At 49.7% G+C, this 22507-nt stretch overlaps 1 protein-coding gene across 3 annotated transcripts in view; it reads right to left on the reverse strand.

Annotated features, from left to right (window-relative positions):
- The window catches only part of LOC137654666 (rhomboid-related protein 2-like), a 206896-nt gene that overhangs the window by 140672 nt on the left and 43717 nt on the right, over positions 1-22507 (reverse strand). For all 3 annotated transcript variants that reach the window (XR_011046674.1, XM_068388512.1, XM_068388513.1), the window contains exon 2: positions 10980-11063. Coding sequence is in view for 2 of the 3 variants with exons in the window: in XM_068388512.1 (XP_068244613.1) it covers positions 10980-11045 (66 nt within the window). In the remaining variant the exon portion in view is untranslated. The remainder of the gene's footprint in view (positions 1-10979; positions 11064-22507) is intronic.

The following is a 22507-nucleotide window of genomic DNA, read 5'->3' on the forward strand; positions in this document are numbered from 1 at the left end:
CAGAAAAGGCCAGTTTCATCACAGTTAAACACTTGCTGAGGAATGTAGCCTCTCTGGAAATTACTTTCTCAAACTTCTTGAGGAATTCTTCTGCTGCTTTCTTGTCAGAACTGGCTGCCTCTCCATGCCTGACGACTGAGTGAATACCAGTCCTCTTCCTAAAACGATCAAACCACCCACGAGAAGCCTTGAACTCTTGGGGGGCTTGCTGCGACGTTCCTTCGTCTCCACCGTCTCTCTGAGCTTTGTGCGAAATTACCGATTGCGTGAGTGTATCACCAGCGATTTCCTTCCCTTTAATCCGTAGTAAGAAGGAGTCTCTCCATCTCGTCGTTGATTGAGGTCCTTCCACTGGCAAGGACAGTCATGCCTTTAAAAGATTTACTTGCTTTAATGGCTTCCTTGTTCTTGATAATTGAACCAATCGTGGACTGGTTACGGCCATACGTACTAGCGAGGGTAACGATGCGCATGCCTTCTCCGTATTTCTTTATTATCTCCGGCTTCGTTTCCATAGTAATCATCTTCTTACTTCTCCCTTTAACATCACTAGCAATCTTAGGATCCATGGCTAATTAATTAAAGTTATAATTAAGCACTAAAATGCACAAAAAATACGATATCGCAAGCACTCACACGAGATCAAGTCTTTACGAAACGCACACGAGATTCTGACCTCAGCGCGCGTACAACAAAGAGAGAGCGAGGCAGTATTCTCAGGCATTGTGGGAGGGATTTCGGCCAATAGCGTATCGGCATCTTAGTGATGCCGTGACGCTGACCAATAGCAGACCAGCTTCTTAGTGACATAGGCAGTGACATAAGAGCGTGGTGGTAGGCTAGTGACTCGCACAGTCGTACACGTAAAAACCGCCAAGTTTGGATTTTGGAATTCGATGCCGTAAGGTGGGGAAAATGTCGTAACAAGGGGACGAAAAGACATCGTATTCCACACCGTAACGTGAAAAAAATGTAGGCTGGGGACGGCGTACCCCGGGGGTCTACTGTACACTAAATACACTTTTATTTAATCTCTCTCTCTCTCTCGGAAAAAAATTAATAGACGTCTCTAACACTCTAACAGCGGAGAAAAACAAAAGAGAGAGAGAGAGAGATTTTATTTAAAGAGCATGTTAATGCTATGTTTAGAGAGACAGAAATAGAGAGAGGACTTTTTTAAAAGAGCTTGTTAATGCTCTTAGTTTTCTTTGCTTCACTTTCTTTCTTTCTGTTCATCACGCTGTCCCTTCTCACAAATGATCGTTGCCAACAATCTCTTTGTCCTTTATCCGTATCAACAAAAGGCGTTCCATCTCTTCCAGGGTATTGCTTCAACATTTTGAAATAATGGTGATCCCTTCGATGGTTTGACTGCTTTAATGGTGATCCCTTCGATGGTTTGACTGCTTTAATGGCTGCCTTCTGCTTGATGATCGTCGAGATCGTAGACATATTCCGGCCATATTGTTTAGCCAGATCACTCACATGCACACTGTTCTCATGTTTTTCTATAATTTCTTGCTTCAATTCTAATGAAAGAAGTGCCTTCTTCCTTTACTCACTACTACCTATACTGATACTTAGCTTCTTAGGCACCATAATTATAGGTAAAATCAAAAAGGAAATGTGAGAAAAGGAAGATAATAAGCACAGTTAATAACAGACCGAACAGAGGACAACCACACGATAGCACGAGAACAGAGAACAGAGCACTCGCCGTTCAATGGCGTCCCTTCCACGTGCTGCCATCTACTGGCGTAAGCAAGATCTACATCGGATGTTGGAGCATGACTTCGGGTGTCGAGACAAAAATTTGATCAAATTTTACTTCGGATGTTGGAACAATCGTATGTAAAGACAATCGTATGTAGAGGTTCCACTGTAGTGATGGCAGGTTGGCAGGTCTGAAAGGTGGATGGTCGATGTGCCCTTTGTAAGGACGAGCATCCATCGAAGGGGATCGCAAACGATCAGCAGAGAGGTCCAGGACCGAAGTCACAGGAGCCGTGACGATCAATGGATGAAGGTCAGATGACTGCAGCGGAGGCTCCTCTGCAGGGGACGGCTGCGACGACGATGAACCAAAGAGGCGCCTCTTCGCCGCTTTCCAACGAATGCGCCCTCTGGGGGCCGTTGGATCAGCAAGCTGACCGTGCGCCGCAGCAGTCCTCCGAAGAGGAGTCTCTATAAGAACTCCCCGAGGAAGAGAAACACTTGCAGGAGAGACAGACGTTGGACTTAGTTTCCCCCTCGAAGGATGTTCAGGAACGAGGGAAACTAAGTCGGCAGCAACCGTTGGAGAGTCTGGAGGGGCAGAGGAGTTGGATGATAACGCATGAGACACCTTTGACACAATAACGTTGACGAGGATAAGAGTATTTACCTCTGACGGCGACGATGACTGCTGAACAGAAGCACCCATGCGGATGAACTGTAGCAAAGCTTCCTTGGAGGGCGGACCCGTAAGCCCCAAGGAAGACCAAATCTGTAAAAGAGGGGTTAGTGACAAGGTGGGGGTGCTTCGCTAGGGGAAGCAACATCATTTCTCAAGAACAGGGGTTGGCCGACATTAACTTGGTCTACGCTACTACTCGACGGTCTCTCGTACGAGGCCGAACGAGTAGGAGCTTCGGAGACAGAAGAGGCCTTGGGTTTCTCTCCCTTCGAATATCCCGCTTGGACTTCTTCCGCCGTCACCCAAACCTCTCCCACTGGGAGGAAGACCACTCCCTACACTCATTACACTTATTTACACTATCACACCGTTGACCTCTGCATACAGGACAAAGGGTGTGAGGATCAGTCTCCACCGCCAACATAAACGTCCCACAAGGGCGGCCGGAGAGTCCAGAGCAGGTGCGCAATGGTCGCAGAAGTCAACTTCACAAACACACACCAAGAGAAAAAGAAAAAGCAAAAGTCATTAATGGCTGCCAACATTCGGCGAGGATGAAGAGCGGCAACGTCCGTTCACCATCCGAGCCGAAAGCAGAGAGCTCATCACAGGTGTGTGACGGGGGCGGTAGCAAGCTACCCTCCCCTACCCCCGCTAATTAGCAGTATGGGTAGTTAACTCTCATTAAAATTTAAAGGCTTGTCATTTCAGCTACGTCGAAAGTAATACCCCTATTATATAGCGTGGTTTGTATTCCAGTTATGGAACAAATTACAGTTATAATTTAACCCTGTTTTTCTTTCTTATTGCCTAGTTGAAGAAAATCTACATTAGGAGTAACCCATTTAAATGACTCGGAAGTTTGTAGCCATGTAGGAATAAAATCACAAATTTTAAGTAATTTGTATTTTTCCTAACAGTACTTACCTCGAACTACTTTCTTAGGAGTATCTGGGATCTCCTCCCTAACCGACCAAGAATTTTGCGTAGTTCCCCCTATCTCCATTTTCCCTTGTCGGGTCCCTCCGTGGCTGATGGATACTCGCCCTGAGGCGACCCAGGGTCAGCTCTCGAGAGTGCGCTGCTAGGTCTGTGTCGCCAGTAAGCATATGTTTAAGTACTATTTCGAACTCCTGTAAGACACTCGGGGCAGGATGGGTGGACAATAACCCGAAAGTAGTTCGAAGTAAGTACTGTTAGGAAAAATACAAATTACTTGAAATTTGTGATTTGTTCCAACACGGAGTACTTACCTCGAACTACTTTCTTAGGAGACTTACACTTTAGGAGGAGGGGATGGGCTTACAGGCCGGAAGACCCCCATTACCATCCCAGGACACGGGACCTAGATAGGAGGCTAGGTCTAGACGACACAATGGACAGGGTAGGAGAGTCGGGGGAAGCACGCAAAAGTCTACCTTTTGTATAACTCACCTTTATGCATAATCAGGACATGGGCTTCCACAGCATTCATCTCTCACATGGGAGGAGGAAAGGAAAGGGAAAAAGGGGTAGCAAGGAAAAGGGGGAGTAAGGAAGAAACTTGTGTCGCTTGCGATTACTTCCCTCAGACTACCCGGGGCTTTTAGCTTTAAACTTGTTGCATGGCGGAAATAACTGGACCAATGGAGAAGGAGTTCAGGGATTTCTTCGTACAGTCTTTCAGATAGTGAGCCGTAAAGGTGGACTGCCTGGACGATATACCTGCTCGCATGATTTGGCCCACTGCCATGTTGCTATCAAATGCCAAAGATGTGCTAAGGCCCCTAATATCATGGGGTCGCAGGGTACCAGGGACCGCAGACCCCTCACTGTCGTAAGCTCGCTTGATGACTTGCCGAAGCCAGAAGGAGATTGTGTTCTTAGACACTGCCCTCTTTACTGGGCCTGAAGAGACAAACAGACTTTTGATGGCTGGCCTGAGTCTGGCTGTCCTACTAAGGTATTTCCTGACTGTTCTCACTGGGCATAGGAGCAAGTCTTCCGTGTTGTCTGAGTGAGGGATTGCCGGAACCGAGAACTCCTCGAACCTTGGGTCCGCAACTGCCAGGTTCTGGGTTTTGGCCACAAATTCAGGCAGAAACTTAAAGGATAGGTCCTTCCACCCTTTCCAGTGAGAGACCTCGAAGGACAAGCTGTGGAGCTCACTCACATGCTTGGCTGAGGCTAGAGCTAGTAAAAACACTGTCTTGAGTGAGGTCTTTATCCACGATATCCTTAAGGGGTTCGAAGGGAGGCCTTGTCAAAACCTAGAGAACCTTGGCCACGTCCCACTGCGGGACCCTAGAGGCGCATGGGGAACAAGATTGCTCGAACTCCTGATGAGCATGGAAATCTGGCAAGAGGCCTCCAGGTCGATGCCTCTGAGTTAAAAAACCTGCCCAAGGGCAGCTCGGACCCCCTTGATAGCTGGAATGGAGACCCCAGGTCATCCCTCAGGTGGACCAGGAAGTCTGCAATCTTGTGGACTGATGCATCCAAGAGTCTCGGGTTCTATGTGGCACACCACTTCACAAACGTGGCCCACTTGGCCTGGTACACCACGCTCGAGGACTTACGAAGATACCCTGACATCCTCGAAACTGTATTCTCCGAGAATCCTTCCATCCTTAATAAGCGCTCGATAACCTCCACACGTGTAGCTAAAGGCACTGAGGGTTTTCGTGAAACCTTCTAAAGTGAGGCTGGTGCAGCAGATCTTCCCTTACTGGCAGGGGCCACGGAGGAAGGGTGGCCAGGTCCTGTAGATCCGCGAACCACTCCCTCTCCGGCCACCAGGGCGCTACCAAAGTCATCCTTGTGGCCCTTGATTGTCTGAGCCTGTTGGGCACCTGCCTGAGAATCCCGAAGGGGGGAGAGGCATATGCGTTGAGTCCGTCCCACGGGTGCTGGAAGGGGTCCTCGAACGCTGCTGCTGGGTCTGGCACAGGAGAACAGAACACGGGGAGCCTCATGGCGAACAGGTCTATTACCGGTGAGCCCCACAACTGGAGGACCTCCTGGGCCACTTACAGGTGTAGGGACCACTCCAATCCCACAACTTGCCCTGCCCTGCTGAGGCCGTCGGCCAGAACGTTTCTCTTCTACGGAATGAACCTGGCCGTGAGAATGATGTGGTTCCTCTCGGCCCATTCCAGGATCTGAGACGTGAGGTCGCACAGTTCCCTTGACCTCAATCCTCCCTGTTTCTTTATGTATGCCACCATGGTGGCGTTGTCGCACATGAGGGCAATTGAGTTTCCCTGAAGGTGATGGGCGAATGTTGCGAGGGCCTTTTGAACTGCCAGGAGCTCGAGCAGGTTTCTGTGGAGGGGCTTCTCCTCCGGGGACCACTTTCCCTCTGCTGTCTCTTCGAGCAGATGGGCTCCCCACCACTCCTTTGACGCGTCTGTGAAGAGCAACATCTCCGGAGGAGCGGACGCGAACGGTACCCCCTTTAGGGTGTTTGCCCTGTCGGACCACCAAAGGAGCATGTTCCTGGAGGCCGCAGTCATCCTGACTAAGTTCTGAGGAGGGTCTCCCGGTGACCAGAGGTCCTTCAGGTTCCATTCGACTGGCCTCAGCTTGAGCTTCCCCTGAGGAACTAACTTCTCCAGCGAGACCAGGTGGCCCACGAGTCTCTGCCAATCCTTGGCTCTCATCGGTGCATTTGTCAGGAATGGTCGTATAACATGATCCAGGTTGTTCAGCCTCTCTTGAGAGGGGAATGCCCTCGCTAATTGGGAGTCCAGGACCATCCCTAGGTACGTCATCCTGGTGGTGGGGACTAACTGGGACTTCTCTAAGTTGATGGTGACCCCCAGTTCTCTGCAGAACTGCAATAGCTTCGCCCTCTGCTCCTTTAAGGCTGCCTCTGAGGCTGAAAGCAGTAACCAGTCGACTATATACCTGATCAGCCTGATGCCCTGCTTGTGTGCCCAGGGTGATACTACGGTGAACACCCTCGTGAACACCTGAGGGGCCGTTGACAGGCCGAAGCAGAGGGTCCTGAACTGCAGAGACTGGGATCCCCACTTCACTCTGAGGAACGTCCTGCTGGAGGGGTGTAGGGGGATCTGAAAGTAGGCGTCCTTGAGATCCAGGGACATCATGAAATACCCTTCTCTCAAGGCTGCCAGTACCGACTTCGGCGTGACCATCTTGAAGGACGTCTTCTTGATGAACTTGTTCAGGGCCGAGAGGTCGATGACTGGTCTCCAACCTCCCGTAGCTTTCTCTACCAGGAAGAGCCTGCTGTAGAACCCCAGGGACGATTCCTGGACAGGTTGCAGTGCTCCCTTGTTCAACATGGCTGACACCTCTTCCTGCAAGGCTTCTCTCTTCTTGTGATCCTTGGGTGCCAGCCATTCTGCCCGATGTTCGGGAATCAGGGTGATACTACGGTGAACACCCTCGTGAACACCTGAGGGGCCGTTGACAGGCCGAAGCAGAGGGTCCTGAACTGCAGAGACTGGGATCCCCACTTCACTCTGAGGAACGTCCTGCTGGAGGGGTGTAGGGGGATCTGAAAGTAGGCGTCCTTGAGATCCAGGGACATCATGAAATACCCTTCTCAAGGCTGCCAGTACCGACTTCGGCGTGACCATCTTGAAGGACGTCTTCTTGATGAACTTGTTCAGGGCCGAGAGGTCGATGACTGGTCTCCAACCTCCCGTAGCTTTCTCTACCAGGAAGAGCCTGCTGTAGAACCCCAGGGACAATTCCTGGACAGGTTGCAGTGCTCCCTTGTTCAACATGGCTGACACCTCTTCCTGCAAGGCTTCTCTCTTCTTGTGATCCTTGGGTGCCAGCCATTCTGCCCGATGTTCGGGAATCAGACGGGGCGGGTTTGTCAGGAAGGAAATCCTGTATCCCTCCCTGAAGACTGTCACGGACGACGGGTCCGCACTGTTGTCCCGCCATGCTTGCCAATAACGTTTGAGGCATCCCCCCACCTGTGGCGTGGGAAGGTGTAGGGGGCCTCCCTTCCTATCTCCTTCTGGGGAGACGGTTTAAGCGACCCCGTCTTGAACCGGCGTATTTCTGCCTAAAGGAGGCCTGGGCTGGGGCACCACTTCTGCGGGAGGGCAGCGGGGATTGATGCCAGGAAGGGGAGGGGGCCTCCTGTCTAGCTAGTGGCGTAGGTGGGTAGGCCCCGTCCACCGATGGTCTCCTATAGGGAGGACGTCTTGCTGCTGACTGTCTGGGTTCCGTCAAGTCTTTAGGCTTCCCAACTCTCTCCATCGTTTTGGCTACTGCCTGAAGGGGGAACACGGTCTCACCCCTCACCGGAGCATTTCTTAGCAACTTTGCCTCACGTTCGTGAAGTCTACGGGGGAGACTGTTAAGAATCGTATCTCCCCTCCTTAACACCCAGTTTGCCGTCTGGGTCAGGGACTGGAAAGTAAGGAACTTCATCGCCTTCCCTCCTGAACGTATCAGTTCCTGTAGTAGGGCCTGATTCTCCAGCACTAAGAGATTGTGGAAGACCTGGAACCCTGCCAGGGTGCACGCCCACCAGTCCAGCCAGGAAGTCACATTTATGATGTCCTGTGAAGTGTCCTCCATTATAGCAGCCTCCGCTTGAGAGAAGACCACTGGGGCAGTAAGGCTCCTGTCATCTGCACTGCCCTGGTTTAAAGTCGCGACGGCTTCTTCTAACGTGCGAGGTCCCGCATGACGCCCGTCTGGCACATGAAACTTTTTCTAGGTCCTCATTCCAGGCAGGAGCTTGAAGGACCCTTGGGCTCTTAGGGAGTTCTTCTGCCCTACGACATACTGGTCGACGTGTTCCATGCCCAGGGCCACGTCCGGAGCCAAAGGTAGGGTCAAGGATGGTTTCTGTTAAACTGGTTTGTCTACCATCCTTCCCAAACACGAAAGCCAAGCCTGCTCTGATGACGGTTTAGGCTCGTCTAGCCTGCGGCGGTGCTGGATCAGTGCCAGGACCTTCCTGTAGGAGGACACTTCATCGGGGGAACATTCGCCAGTGTCCAGTAAGCCCTCTACCACTTGATCGTCCGTGTCGGCTGTATCCTCGATCAAGGATGGATCTGTGGGGGCGTCCGTATCCTTTTCCTCCGGCCGGCTCGACGGAGCGGCTGCCTCCATCACGGATGGAGCCGTCATGGGTCTACCTCCTCCCGGGGAAATCCGTGGAGAGTAACTGTCCTGTTGTGCCAGCGGCTGCATCCGATGCCTGGATGGAGCCAGTGAGACTATGGGCGTGGGCGCCATGCTGCCGGGCCGAGCCAGCGGCTGCCTCCGGTGGACGGATGGAGCCGGTAACTTGCCGGGCAAAGGAAAGGGAAAGTTAAAGTGTGCCAACGGCTGCATCCGATGGGCGGACGGAGCCGAAGAGACACTGGGGGTGGACCTTCCTGTAGGAGGACACTTCATCGGGGGAACATTCGCCAGTGTCCAGTAAGCCCTCTACCACTTGATCGTCCGTGTCGGCTGTATCCTCGATCAAGGATGGATCTGTGGGGGCGGCCATATCCTTTTCCTCCGCCCGGCTCGACGGAGCGGCTGCCTCCATCACGGATGGAGCCGTCATGGGTCTACCTCCTCCCGGGGAAATCCGTGGAGACTAACTGTCCTGTTGTGCCAGCGGCTGCATCCGATGCCTGGATGGAGCCAGTGAGACTATGGGCGTGGGCGCCATGCTGCCGGGCCGAGCCAGCGGCTGCCTCCGGTGGACGGATGGAGCCGGTAACTTGCCGGGCAAAGGCAAGGGAAAGTTAAAGTGTGCCAACGGCTGCATCCGACAGGCGGACGGAGCCGAAGAGACACTGGGTAAGGGCGCGGGAGCGTTTCCAGCGGCCACCGAGGCAGGCACTGGAGCGGCAAGAGCCCTGTTCGACCCACAAGGGGGAAAAGCCACTTTAACCCACTTCCTCTTGGAAGAATTCCTCTTCTTGTTCTTCCTCCTCATAACCTTGACCTTCTTCCTCGAAGGGCCTGCGAATGAGCTCGACTCCTTCCTCTTAGACCTCTTTCTCTACCTTCTCGTCTCCCGGCTGCTGGAGTCCTCCGACGATGACGAAATGTAGGACGAGGAGTCGTCCGAGGTAGATGAAGAGGAACAGGAGCTATCTGAGTCCTCTGTGTCTTCTGCCACCAACCTAGGGGCTTGTAATTGTGCTGCCGGGGTGACGGGTTGCAAGATGTCCAGCGGTAGAGAAGCCGAAGGTGCCGGGGGCGTGCGTAGCTCGAGAGGCAAACCAACCCGAAAACTCCTCCTCTTGCCGCATGGATGACCTGAAGGGCATTCTTGGTGCCGTCCACACAATGGAGTCGGGGTCTGAAGAGCACGTGGCCTGCCTTTCTTTGTCTAGCCCGGCCCTGGAAACCGCTGTTCCTGAAAAGCACAGCCACGATGGGGGGGAAGGAGCTGTTCCTGACCTTCCCCACACCGGGTCTTTACTGGAGACGGGTCCTGCGGGCACCAGAACCTTGTCTACGGAACACACTTCCGCCACACTAGCAGACTCCCCACTCGTCTGCGTAGGCAGAGTACAATTAGCATCAATTACATCAGACTCACGGGGAACGGCAATGGGCCGTTTCCCCACAACGGACTTACCTCGTCCCCTACTCTGGCTCTGGGTAGGGGTAGGGGAAGGAGAACCTCTCTCCGAAGGAGCTGAAGGCGACGTCAAGGGCGAGCTGATACCCGACTTCCTAGGAGACCGCTTCGAAGCCTTTTTCTTCTTTGTTGCGTACAAGGCCCACTGCAACTCCGGCCAGGACTCACACTCCAGACACGTGGAGGCAGGCGAGCACACACTGCCTCTACACGAGGAGCACAATGTGTGCGGATCGACATCGGGCTTAGAAAGCCAAGCCTCGCAAGACTTCGGCCTTGGGCCCGGGACAACGACGCTGGGATTCCATACGTGAATACACGAATACACAAGCAACACAAGGAAAGGATGTGAATGGGGAAAGCACAAACGGAGGGAAAGCACAAAGAGAACACGTAGAACACAATGGTGGGTCGGACGGGATGTTAGAGAGAGCGGCAAGATGTTATCTACGCCGCGACCAGATGCTTATTGGCGACACAGACCTAGCAGCGCACTCTCGCGCGCTGACCGAGTATCCATCCGCCACGGAGGGACCCAACAAGGGAAAACGGAGATGGGGGAACTACACAAAATTCTTGGTCGGTTAGGGAGGGGATCCCAGATACTCCTAAGAAAGTAGTTCGAGGTAAGTACTCCGTGTTGGAACAATCCTGTTTTAAGTACCCTTAAAAGTAAGTCTTCCTATGGACTACAATATTTTAAAATCTAAGCATAGACCTGATAACATCACAGAAAACATGGTATGAATCACTTTAAAAGGATTAGGAACCCCTAGCAAAAGTGTTGATAAAGCCATGAGCACTATTGTACAATAAAATCTGATGTAGTTTAAGACTACTCAGTAAATATTAATCACAAACTATACAAAATGCACCAATGAAAGGTAATGTTCAGTAAACTAAAAAAGGAAATTTAGTAAAACAAGCAAAGTGCACCAGCACTGAATGTAAGAATGCTAAAAGCTTGGGTTACATTTTATATGCACTAATATCAGAAACTAACTTAAACTTACTTACCCTTTGAAATATGTCATGCCAATTAATTGGCTGGTATTTATCGTCCTGATTCCTTCTTCGAGGCATGGTGAAGCCCAACAAAATCTAAAAAGAAATAAAAAATGGAGTTTTTATGATAAAACAAAGTTTTATGAATACTTACCTGGCAGTTATATATACATAGCTAATTATCTCTATTTCGGCAGAATTTTTCTAAAACTAGGCAACCGCCTTGTGGTGGTTGGGTGGTAACACCCGTTAAAGGGTGGTAGGAGGAATCATTCCCGTTTTCTGTTCTTCAGTTCATCTCTGCCGGCCGGATCGACAACACGTTGGTCCGTCATTAAGAGTTTTTCTTCGCTTTCCCTGCTCGGTGTACCAGTCTGCTTTTTTGGTGAAGTACTCTGATTTGGGGTTTTGGCGATCGTTGTATTTTGTTTTCTCTTAGCTTTTTTTTTACTGTTTTTCATTATGAGTGAAAAGAGTCATTACCGTATCTGTGCGAATGAGGAATGTAAGGTGAGACTACCGAAAATGGCGGTAGATCCTCACACAGTTTGTTCTAATTGTAGGGGTTTTGTTTGTGCCCTTGATAATAGGTGCGGGGAATGTAAGGTTTTGGATGAGAAAGATTGGTTAATTATGAAGCGCTATGTGCGTAAGCTAGAGCTCGATAGAGTTAGGAGAGCTTCTAGGTCTAAGTCTAAGTCTGTTAGTGGTAAGGAAGACGAACTTAGCGTAGATTTATCTATTGATCCTATTATTGATTCCTCTTTGGAAGTTGATCCTTCCCTTGAGGTAGTAACTCCTGCACCTCCTACAGGTTCCGTATCTACGGATGACCCTCGGTACGCTAGCCTGGCGGCCGAGTTGAAGGCCATTAAAGAACAACTGGAGGCCTTTAAAGGTAAGGAAAGTGAAAGTGCTTGTGTTAGTGCAGTGGAGGTGGCGACTGACCGAATCTGTCATACCCCTAGGCCTAGACCTCTACCAAGCTCCCAGGACCAAGGGAGAAGGTACGTCGATGACCGAAAGGGGGTGAGAGGTACGTACCCTCGGTCAGCCGTCGCCTCAGACAGTCCTGTTGTCGATTCCCAGGCTGCTCTTGACCGTCACGGGAAAGACGTGTCGGATGTGTTGTTTTCTTCTCCGAATTCGTCCAGACGTAAATGGAAGTATGAAGCTTCAAGACCTACTAAGAGGAGATGGAACCGCGACGAACGGTCTCGTTCTTTCTCTCCCGGTTCTAGCAGTTATGAACCTTGTCCGTCGGAGGATGATTTCGACTCCGTGCCTGTGAAAAGGACGAAGCCTGCTGCCGAAGATACGAGTGTTATTCGTCAGCCCCCCCCTTCGGGTCCGCAAGACCCAGCTGATGTTGCTAAATCCTTTATGTCTGTCATGCAGGAACAACTTTTGACTTTAGTACAAGCCTTTAGCCGCCCTCACGCCCAGTCTGACAGACGTAAAGACGACTCGTTGCCGATTAAGAAGTCTGCTTCTAAGAGAGAACGGAGTTCTTCTTTAAAGAAAACTTCTCCCTCTCTACGCCAGGATGAGGAATGTGTGCTTTCGCCAGGCGATACTTCTTCGCGATACCAGGGCGATACGTTTTCTCGTTCTCGATACCGGGACGATACCTTATCGAACGACGCTGCTTCTCGTTCTCGATACCAAGACGATACCGCCTCCCGTTCGCTTCGCCACGACGATACCTCCTCTCGTTCGCTTCGCCACGACGATACCTCCTCTCGTTCGCTTCGCCACGACGATACCTCCTCTCGTTCACGACGCCACGACGATACCGACCCTAGTTCTCGACGCCACGACGATACCGCCTCTCGTTCACGACGCCACGACGATACCGCCTCTCATTCTCGCCGCCACGACGACAGAACGACTCTGCCTCTCGTTCTCGGTCCCAGGGCGATACCACCCTGCCTCTTCGGGACGATACTGCCTCTCGTCCCAAGGATTCTTCTAGCGCGGGACTCCAGGATGCAACCCGTCTTTTGCAGGATGATGCCTTTGATTTGCCCTTGTCGGGTTCTAAGGATCCTTCTTCTCTTTCGAAGGATATTGCAGATGTGGATCAGGACCTCGAGGATGTTTCTGATGACGATGATAATCCTGCCGACGCTGTGGGAGATTACAAAGTTCTCTCTCGCTCCCTTCTTGAACTTTTTGGAGAGGAATTCCAACCTGCTGCCTCTCAATCTCCTCAGTCCCAATTTAACAGAAAGAAGGCCAAGAAACAGTCGGCCTTCATCAAGATGAAGCTGTCTATCTCCGCAAAGAAGGCTCTCACGAAGATTGATGACTGGATGATGGAGCGGAGACAAACAGTTAAGACTTCCTTCTCGTTTCCACCAGCTCGTCTTGCTTCAAGAGCGGGTATGTGGTATGCAACTGGAGAACCTTTGGGTCTGGGAGTGCCTTCCTCCTCCAAGGGTGACTTCTCTGGTTTAGTGGACTCTGCTAGAAGGCATGCTCTCAACTCAGCCAAGGTCATGTGGTCGATGTCGGAGCTGGATCATCTCGTCAAAGGTATTTTTAGAGCCTTTGAGGTTTTTAGTTTCCTAGACTGGTCGCTTGGGACTCTCGCAAGGAAAACTGAACAGATGGAAGGATCTAGGGACCTTACCAGTATTATGTCCTGTATGGATAAGGCCCTCAGAGATGGGGCGAATGAGTTGGCTGCTCTGTTCTCAGCTGGGGTCCTAAAGAAGAGAGCTCTGCTTTGCTCTTTTGCTTCTAGGTCTGTTACCAATGCTCAAAAGTCTGAGCTTCTTTACGCCCCCCTCTCTCAACATCTTTTTCCCGAGTCCCTGGTTAATGACATTACGCGTTCTCTGGCCCAAAAAGCCACCCAAGACCTTTTATCTCGTTCTGCTCGTAAGCCCTTGGCAGCCCCTCCTTCTTCTTTGAAACAGGAGGAAAGGAGATTCCAGCAGCCCTTTCGGGGCAGGACTACTTCAAGACCAGATTTTAGAGGGAGAAGGCAAGATTCAGGACCAAGATCTACCAGGGGTTCTTTCAGACCTCGCTCCAGAAAATGAAGTTCGTCTCCTCCAGACAGTAGGCGCAAGACTGTCAGGTTTTTGGCAGTCTTGGAAGAGGAGAGGGGCGGACACCTGGTCCCTCTCAGTCATCAAGGAAGGATACAAGATCCCCTTTCTGAAAAAACCTCCTCTCGCAGATGCTCCGCTGGCCTTAGTAGCCCGGTACTCAGATCCTGGGAAACAGAAGGCCCTAGTAGACCTTGTCAACCAAATGCTAGACAAGGGGGCGATAGAACCGGTTCGGGATCTAGCCTCCCCAGGCTTTTACAATCGCCTGTTTCTGGTCCCCAAGAACTCGGGCGGATGGAGACCCGTCCTGGATGTCAGCGCTCTCAACGTATTTGTGGAGAAGACAAAGTTCTCCATGGAGACGACTCAGTCGGTGCTGGCGTCAGTACGTCCAGGGGACTGGATGGTGTCCCTCGACTTGCAGGACGCATATTTCCATGTCCCCATCCATCCGACTTCGAGGAAGTACCTGAGATTTGTATTGGAGGGCAAGTGCTTCCAATTCAGAGCTCTTTGCTTCGGTCTCAGCACGGCTCCTCAAGTCTTCACCAGGGTAATGGCGAATGTGTCAGGTTGGCTGCATCAGGAGGGGATAAGGATATCCTTCTATCTGGACGATTGGCTGATTCGTTCACGATCGAGGGAGAAATGTCTGGAGGATTTACGGAAGACTTTTATGATGGCTCAAGATCTAGGCCTGGTCATCAACAGGGAGAAGTCTCAGATCAGACCGAATCAGACTATTCTCTATTTGGGGATAGTTCTGAATTCAGTTCTTTTTCGGGCTTCTCCCTCTCAGGAAAGACAGACCAAGTGTCTCGTAAAAGTCAGAACTTTCCTGGACAAGAAGAGATGCACTGCGAAGGAGTGGATGAGTTTGCTGGGGACTCTATCCTCCCTTGAACAGTTTGTCTCTCTGGGGAGACTCCACCTAAGGCCTCTTCAGCACTTTCTTTCGAAGACATGGAACAGAAAGATGCAGGAAGACTCCTTTTCCTTCCCCATTCCAATAGAAGTCAAGACTCTTCTGAAGTGGTGGCTGGACCCAACCTTGTTAGGGGAAGGGATCTCCTTACACAAGAGGAACCCAGACCTAGTGTTGTTTTCAGACGCATCAGAGTCAGGCTGGGGGGCAACACTAGGAAGCAAGGAGGTCTCAGGCTATTGGGAAGGAATTCAGCTGGGATGGCACATCAACAACAAGGAGCTGATGGCCATTTTTCTGGGGCTAAAGGCCTTCAAGGACTTGGTGTCTGGGAAGATTGTGGAGGTCAACTCAGACAACACCACAGCTCTTGCTTACATCAGGAAGCAAGGAGGGACTCACTCTCTGTCTCTCTTCGAGACAGCAAGAGAGCTCCTTCTTTGGGCGAAGGAGAACAGGATAAGCCTGCTGACGAGGTTTGTTCAGGGACAGAAGAATGTGAGGGCGGACATGCTCAGCAGGAAAGGGCAGGTCCTTCCCACAGAATGGACCCTCAACCAACAGGTCTGTCAGAGTCTCTGGAGGCTGTGGGGGAGACCCCTCATCGATCTTTTCGCCTCCAATTTATCCAAGAGGATCCCCATCTATTGCTCCCTAGTTCCGGACAGAGAGGCAATAGCAGTAGACGCCTTTTTGATGGATTGGACGGGGATGGACACTTATGCTTTTCCCCCGTTCAAGATCATCAATCTGGTAGTCAGGAAATTCGCCCTCCTCAATTCGGGACGGCTGATCCTGATAGCTCCGTTCTGGCCGATGAGGGAATGGTTCACGGAGGTGGTGGACTTGTTGATGGACTTTCCAAGAAGCCTCCCTGCAAGTCAAAATCTGCTCAGACAACCCCACTTCGAGAGATATCATCAAAACCCCCTCGCTCTCAATCTGACTGCCTTCAGACTATCGAGAAGCTCGTCAGATCGAGAGGCTTTTCAGCGCAAGCTGCGAAAGCTATCGCCAGAGTGAGGAGGGTCTCTTCGCAGAGGGTCTACCAGTCCAAGTGGGAGACTTTTAGGGCTTGGTGTAGGAAGCACAAGATTTCCTCATCCACTACCTCTGTGAGCCAGATTGCGGATTTCTTGTTGTACCTCAGACAGGACGCTAAGCTAGCTGTGTCCACTATCAAAGGGTACAAAAGTATGCTCTCTTCCGTCTGTCGGCATAGAGGCTTGGACTTGTCTCGCGATAAGGACTTACATGACCTCTTTAAGTCTTTTGAGACGACCAAGCAGACCCAGTTAAAGCCCCCTTCTTGGAACCTTGATGTGGTTCTTAAATTTCTGTGCACCAAGAGATTTGAGCCCATCTCACAGGCTCCCCTTAGGGAGGTTACCAAGAAGACCCTCTTTCTTTTGGCCTTAGCAACAGCTAAAAGAGTTAGTGAAGTCCATGCAATTGAAAAACAGGTAGGCTTCAATCTGAATGGGGCAGTTTGTGCCTTGAGATTAGACTTTCTCGCTAAGAACGAGAACCCTTCTAAGCCCTGGCCGAGGACCTTTGAGGTTCCTAACTTGACCAACCTAGTGGGTCAAGAGCAAGAGAGGCTGCTCTGTCCAGTACGAGCCCTCAAGACCTACTTGTCTCGCACGAAAAGTGTGAGAGGCTCTTCTAGCTCCCTGTGGTGTTCTGTGAAAGATCCTCAAAAGCCCCTTTCCAAGAACGCTTTGTCCTTTTTCCTGAGGGAAGTGATAAGAGAAGCGCATCTCTTGTGTGAGGAGGAACACTTCGGACGTTTAAAAGTGCAAGCTCACGAAGTGAGGGCCATTGCGACCTCGCTTGCTTACCGCAAGAACATGTCGCTCCGTCAAATTATGGATGCGACATTCTGGAGGAGCAACTCTGTGTTCGCCTCTCATTACCTCAGAGAGGTGAGGGTGGATTATGAGAAATGTTATACCTTGGGACCATACGTAGCTACGGCTTCTGTATTAGGCAAAGGAGTTACTACCTCCCCTCAACCTTAGTTTTGTTTACTTGTACATAGGTTGGTGTATTTTTTATTGGTTGTCTGAGGACTTCGACTTGTGTACAGTCACCTCAGTCTAGTTAGATAATTTTTATCTACTTTGCAAATGATAGGTGGTTGGTTTGGTAAAGTTGCGGTTTTTTATTTTGGGCAATAGGTAGTCCTGAAGTCTAGTCAGATTGTTGGTCTCACCCCGTTGACAGACTCGATTGAGTGTTTTCAGCACTGCAGGTCACATCCTGGCTGACACTCCTAAGGGAAAGCGACTCAAGAGGCAGGAACCTTTGAAGTCAGCTACCTTAGCAGGTAAGGAATTAAGGTGTTTATTTATCCTACAACTTTTTTGGTTGTTTCCCCAACGATGTTACTGTCTATCACCCTCCAAAAACCTTACTTTTTACTGAATTCCATATAATAGTGAATATTCCATCACGTACACCGCTTACCTCTCAGTACCTGCTCCTAGTAACCAAATTTTAAAAGGATTCAGATTTATCAGTCTATGCATACTGGGATGCAATTGACAAAACCTGGCCTGCAACAAAATCTATCATAGCAGCAAAATATATCGTAACACCAAAGACAAATAACTACAGTATTGAATTTGTTTAATAAATTTACTCTTGTAAAAAACCATTAATAAATCTTGTAATATAAATACAGTAACTAATAATATCACTCCCCAAAGCTAATCGCGCACAAGTTGACTACATTTTTAGCCACAGAAACTACTGTACACTAACAATTTGGTAAAATGTTATTTTCATTATAAAATAAATTTTTGAACATACTTACCTGGTAGTTATGTATATAGCTTACGTCCCTGACGTCACGACAGAAAAACTAAAAAAACTTGCGCCAATCGTCAATTGGATAGCCAGATGTACCACCATGCGCCCCTAGCAAGGTATCTAGAAACCATCCCATAGATATCCATATTTCCCATGCTTCTAGTCTCTAGAGGGGAGGAGGGGGGGATATTTAATTATACATAACTACCAGGTAAGTAGGTTCTCTGATAGGGAAGCAGGGATATCTCTCAAGATTTACTTCAATCCCCAGATCCCGGTAAACTCGAGGAGCTATCTCGGTGATGACAAAGGGAAGCCACCGAATCTGTTAGGATCAGCCAATCATTCCAAAGTCTTCGGAAAATGAGGCGGACTTTCTGTAGGATGATGTCAATGATCATGCACAGGAGTACCCGTCTCCGATATGGAAGCAAGGATTACTTCTTCAGATTTACCACAATCCTCTGATCGCAGCAAATTCAAGGAGTTTGTGTTGAAGAAGGGAAGCCACTGAGTCTGCTATGATCAGCCAGTCGTACCGGAGTCTTCGAAGACGGATGCCAATCCTGTAGGCCAGGTTGAAACTAGGGTAAAAACTCTCATGGAAACCCGAAGCACCGCACCTTAAACTGATATTGCCCGTACGATCCTTAGATACTTTTCTTGATGACGGATGTACTGGTATCTGGGAGTATGCATCCTAGGGGTCCAGCATGCACAAGAAGTCCTGTGATCTTACTGCTGGCTTGACAGTGTGTGCCGTCTCCATGCTGAACGGAGTCTGTTGAACAAACTTGTTCCAAGAGAGGTCGAATTCTGGAGACTTCTATAGGAAAATTGACTGTAGAAGCTTGGAGATTCTTTGATTAAACATGCAGCCATGCAACGATGATGTAACGGTCAAGTCTGGACGTCCGTATGGATGTTCAGATTCACATAGATTACAGAGGAAACCGCCATCGCACCTTAACAGGTGGATGGGATATGAAGATGTGCATGCTCTTTGTAGCCGAGCTGCAGATTTTCTGCCGTTGTAATTGACCTCGGTAACTCAGGGAGGTTTGCAAACAACACGTGTTCGCATAAGTCCTTATAGGAGAAGGCTCTTCATTCAACTTGGATCCCCTGATCACGAGACGGAGATCCGTGGAAGGCATGAGAGTTTGGTGAGGGGTCCTGTGCTATCCATCAAAAGGATTGACTACAGGGACTGAAGGAGTCCTGTTGGTTGGACGAGACATGTTGGTTGAATAAGAGATGAGTACTCCGAATTAGTCGGAGGGGATCACAGCCACTACAGAGTATACCTAACTCAGACAAGAAAGGTGTTACCCCAATAGAAGACATCCGGACGATGCTTCGGACTTTGAATTCCTATCGCTGGCTAGGTGAACTTAGGTTGGGGGAGAGCGTCATCGTCAGAACGCTGATGAATAAAACCAAGGTAAAGCAGTAGGTTGCCTGAAATATATCCTTCTGAGAGGAGAATCCCGAGGATGGAGGGTTGAAGTCGCTTTCACAAACTGTGAGGGAACCTAGCCCAACAAAGATTGGGTATAAGATGAGAGGATTCGTCAAATCTACGTTTGCTATAGTTCGTAAATGTAAGCATGATTTGATTCAATCCACTAGACAATATTGGGGATGAAAATGAATAGCTACGAGGAGTTATGCCTTACAAGACTGTTGTCCCATGCCGGTGGGAAGGAGCAAAGAGGAGATCACAAGTAATCGAACCCCGAAACCGTGAAATGATCCAACGAGCTCTTCAACTCGTGGAGAGAAGTTGGGGAATAAACTCCTGAAAGATCAATTTCCCTCGGGACATGTTCCAATTCATAGGGGAAGGCAGCAGTAGCGAGAGATCGGAAGACTTCTATTGTGGCAACCGCTGTGTAGAACTATGTTCTATCTACCTGCTGAGATCCAGCAGCGAATGGGTGAGAGCATTTGCAATTAACGTAAATCTTGCCATCTAATGAAGATGTCAACTTGTAAGGTAACAGCATACCAAAACAAATGACCAAAGAAGGATAGAAACAGTAAGCAGAGGAGGCGACCTAGTCGCTAAAGCACATGGCACGTCAGGCCATTAGTAGTACTGTAGTACAGTAGTAGCAGTGGTAATATGACAAATTCGTAGATAATTTGTATTTTTCCTAACTATACAAACGTTAGCTATTTAATAGGGATATTACTTTCAGCGTAGCTGAAATGACGAGCCATTAATTTTTAACGAGGGTTTACTACCCACACCGCTAGTTAGCGGGGGTAGGGGAGGGTAGCTTGCTGCCCTCCCCCTCTCACACACCTGAGCTTGAGCTCACTTTGCTTAGAGGTAGGACTTCAAGGGGGATATGGCTGGCGGGCAAGTTTGGATAAATAGCTAAGGTTTGTATAGTTAGGAAATATACAAATTATCTACGAATTTGTCATTTGTTCCGTAACTGGAATACAAACCACGCTATTTATTAGGGGTGACTCACCCATTAGGAAGGGTGGACGTCCCAGCCAGTCTGGATTTTGGCTTTGCCCAGGGGCTTGTTATTTGAGTGTGTAAGCACCCAAGAAATAAGGAGTCCCTGAGCCTCGCTAGAGTCTTGCTACTCAAGGACTGCGGCATACGCAAGCTGTGTGTGAAGGTATGAAGAATTATGACTTGTCCTAGAAAGTTGTTCTGAAGTTCTTTAGATGGAAACTTGTAGACTAGGACTCTCCCAATATCACCTCGTCAGGGTATGGGGACGTAACTATTAATCTTAATGCTAGGAACACAAGGGAGCATAGTTTACCTGCAGTGGTTTGAGGTCAGCTATGCAGAGAACCCAGGATGCTGCTTTTCCCAAGAGAGGGGATGATGAAGAAAAGAATAAGGGCCAGTCAAACCAATTCATTCATGCAGACTAAAACTGGGTAACAATGCCCTCAACCTTCTACTACTTGTCCAATAAGGAGCTTGAGGTTTTAAACCAGCTGTTGTGCAGCCACCACAGGGCCGATAGAAAACGTATCAAGTCTCCTGTGGGTCATGTCTTGCAGGTAGTGGGATGTGAATGTTGTTTGACGTTTCCACACCCCAGCTTGAAGAACCTGCGTCACTGAAAAATTTCTTCTGAAGGCCAGGGACGTAGCTATGCCCCTGACATCGTGTGCTCTAGGGCGACGTGACGGAGGAGAGTCTGGATTCAAGGCCAGGTCAATGACCATACGAATCCATGCAGAGATGGTGTTCTTGGTGACCCTCCTCTTAGTCCTTCCTGTGCTGACGAATAGTGCTGGCACATGAGGACGGGCTGCAGCTGTTCTTTTGAGGTACAGCCTCGAGCTCCTTACTGGGTATAGTAAGAGATGGTCTGGGTCATCTGTTACAGTACGTAGACTAGAAATCCGGAAGGAGTCGAATCGTGGATCCGCCACTCCAGGATTCTGAGTCTTAGCAATAAACTCAGGGACGAAGCTGAACATTACCTCCCCCCATCACCTTGAATGGGCGATGTCATACGAGAGACCATGAAGTTCGCTGACTCGCTTGGCCGAGGCCAAAGCTAGCAGGAATATCGTCTTCCAGGTTAGGTGGTGATCTGATGCCTGGCGTAATGGTTCATAGGGAGGTCTCTTAAGAGACCTGAGAACTCGAACCACGTTCCATGGGGGAGGTCTCACTTCCGACTGAGGGCAGGTGAGTTCATAACTACATATGAGTAGAGAAAGTTCTAGCGATGAAGAAATGTCCACTCCTTTCAGCCTGAAGGCTAGACTTAAGGCTGAGCGATAGCCTTTCACTGCCGAGACTGAAAGGCGCATTTCTTCACGCAAATACACGAGGAAATCCGCTATTGTTGGAATAGTGGCATCGAGTAGAGATACCCCTTCCACGACACCAACCACAGAAGACTTTCCACTTTGCTTGGTAGACTGCTGCCCAAGACTTTCGCAGGTGTCCAGACATCCTGACAGCAACTTGTTGCAAAAATCCTCTCTCAGAGAGAAGATGCTGAATAGTCTCCAGGCGTGAAGTCGTAGTGAACCTACGGCTTTGTGGAAGATGTTGGCGTGTGGCTGTTTGAGTAGATTGTGTCGTGGAGGGAGTTCTCTTGGTAGCTCCGTTAGGAGTTGCAGAAGGTCCGGGAACCATTCCGCATGATGCCATAGCAGAGCTATGAGGGTCATTGAAAGATTGACCGATGTTCTGGTCTTGTTGAGTACCCTTCTCATCAGACATAACGGGGGAAAGGCGTAAACGTCGATGTTGTCCCACTGTTGTTGGAAAGCATCTTGCCAGAAAGCCTTGGGGTCTGGGACTGGGGAACAGTACAGCGGAAGCCTGAAGTTCAGGGCCGTTGCGAAAAGATCCCCAGTCGGAGAACCCCACAAAGTCAGGATTTGTTGGCTACTAGATGATCCAAAGACCACTCGGTACTCCCTATCTAAGATGCTCTGCTCAGATTGTCGGCGAGCACATTCCTTTTGCCCGGAATGAAGCGTCCCGATAATGGTATCGAGTGGAATTCGGCCCATCTCAGTATCTTTACTGCTACGTGGGATAGTTGCTGCGAAAAAGTACCTCCTTGTTTGTTGATGTAGGCCACTACTGTGGTGTTGTCGCTTATCACCACCACAGAGTGACTTGCCAGGTACTGTTGGAACTGTTGAAGGGCCAGAAAGACGACCTTCATCTCTAGGAGATTTATATGGAGGTATTTTTCTGACTCTGACCAGAGGCCTGAGGCCATGTGGTG

Source organism: Palaemon carinicauda, chromosome 15 (genome assembly GCF_036898095.1).
Source record: "Palaemon carinicauda isolate YSFRI2023 chromosome 15, ASM3689809v2, whole genome shotgun sequence".
Taxonomy (NCBI): Eukaryota; Metazoa; Arthropoda; class Malacostraca; order Decapoda; family Palaemonidae; genus Palaemon; species Palaemon carinicauda.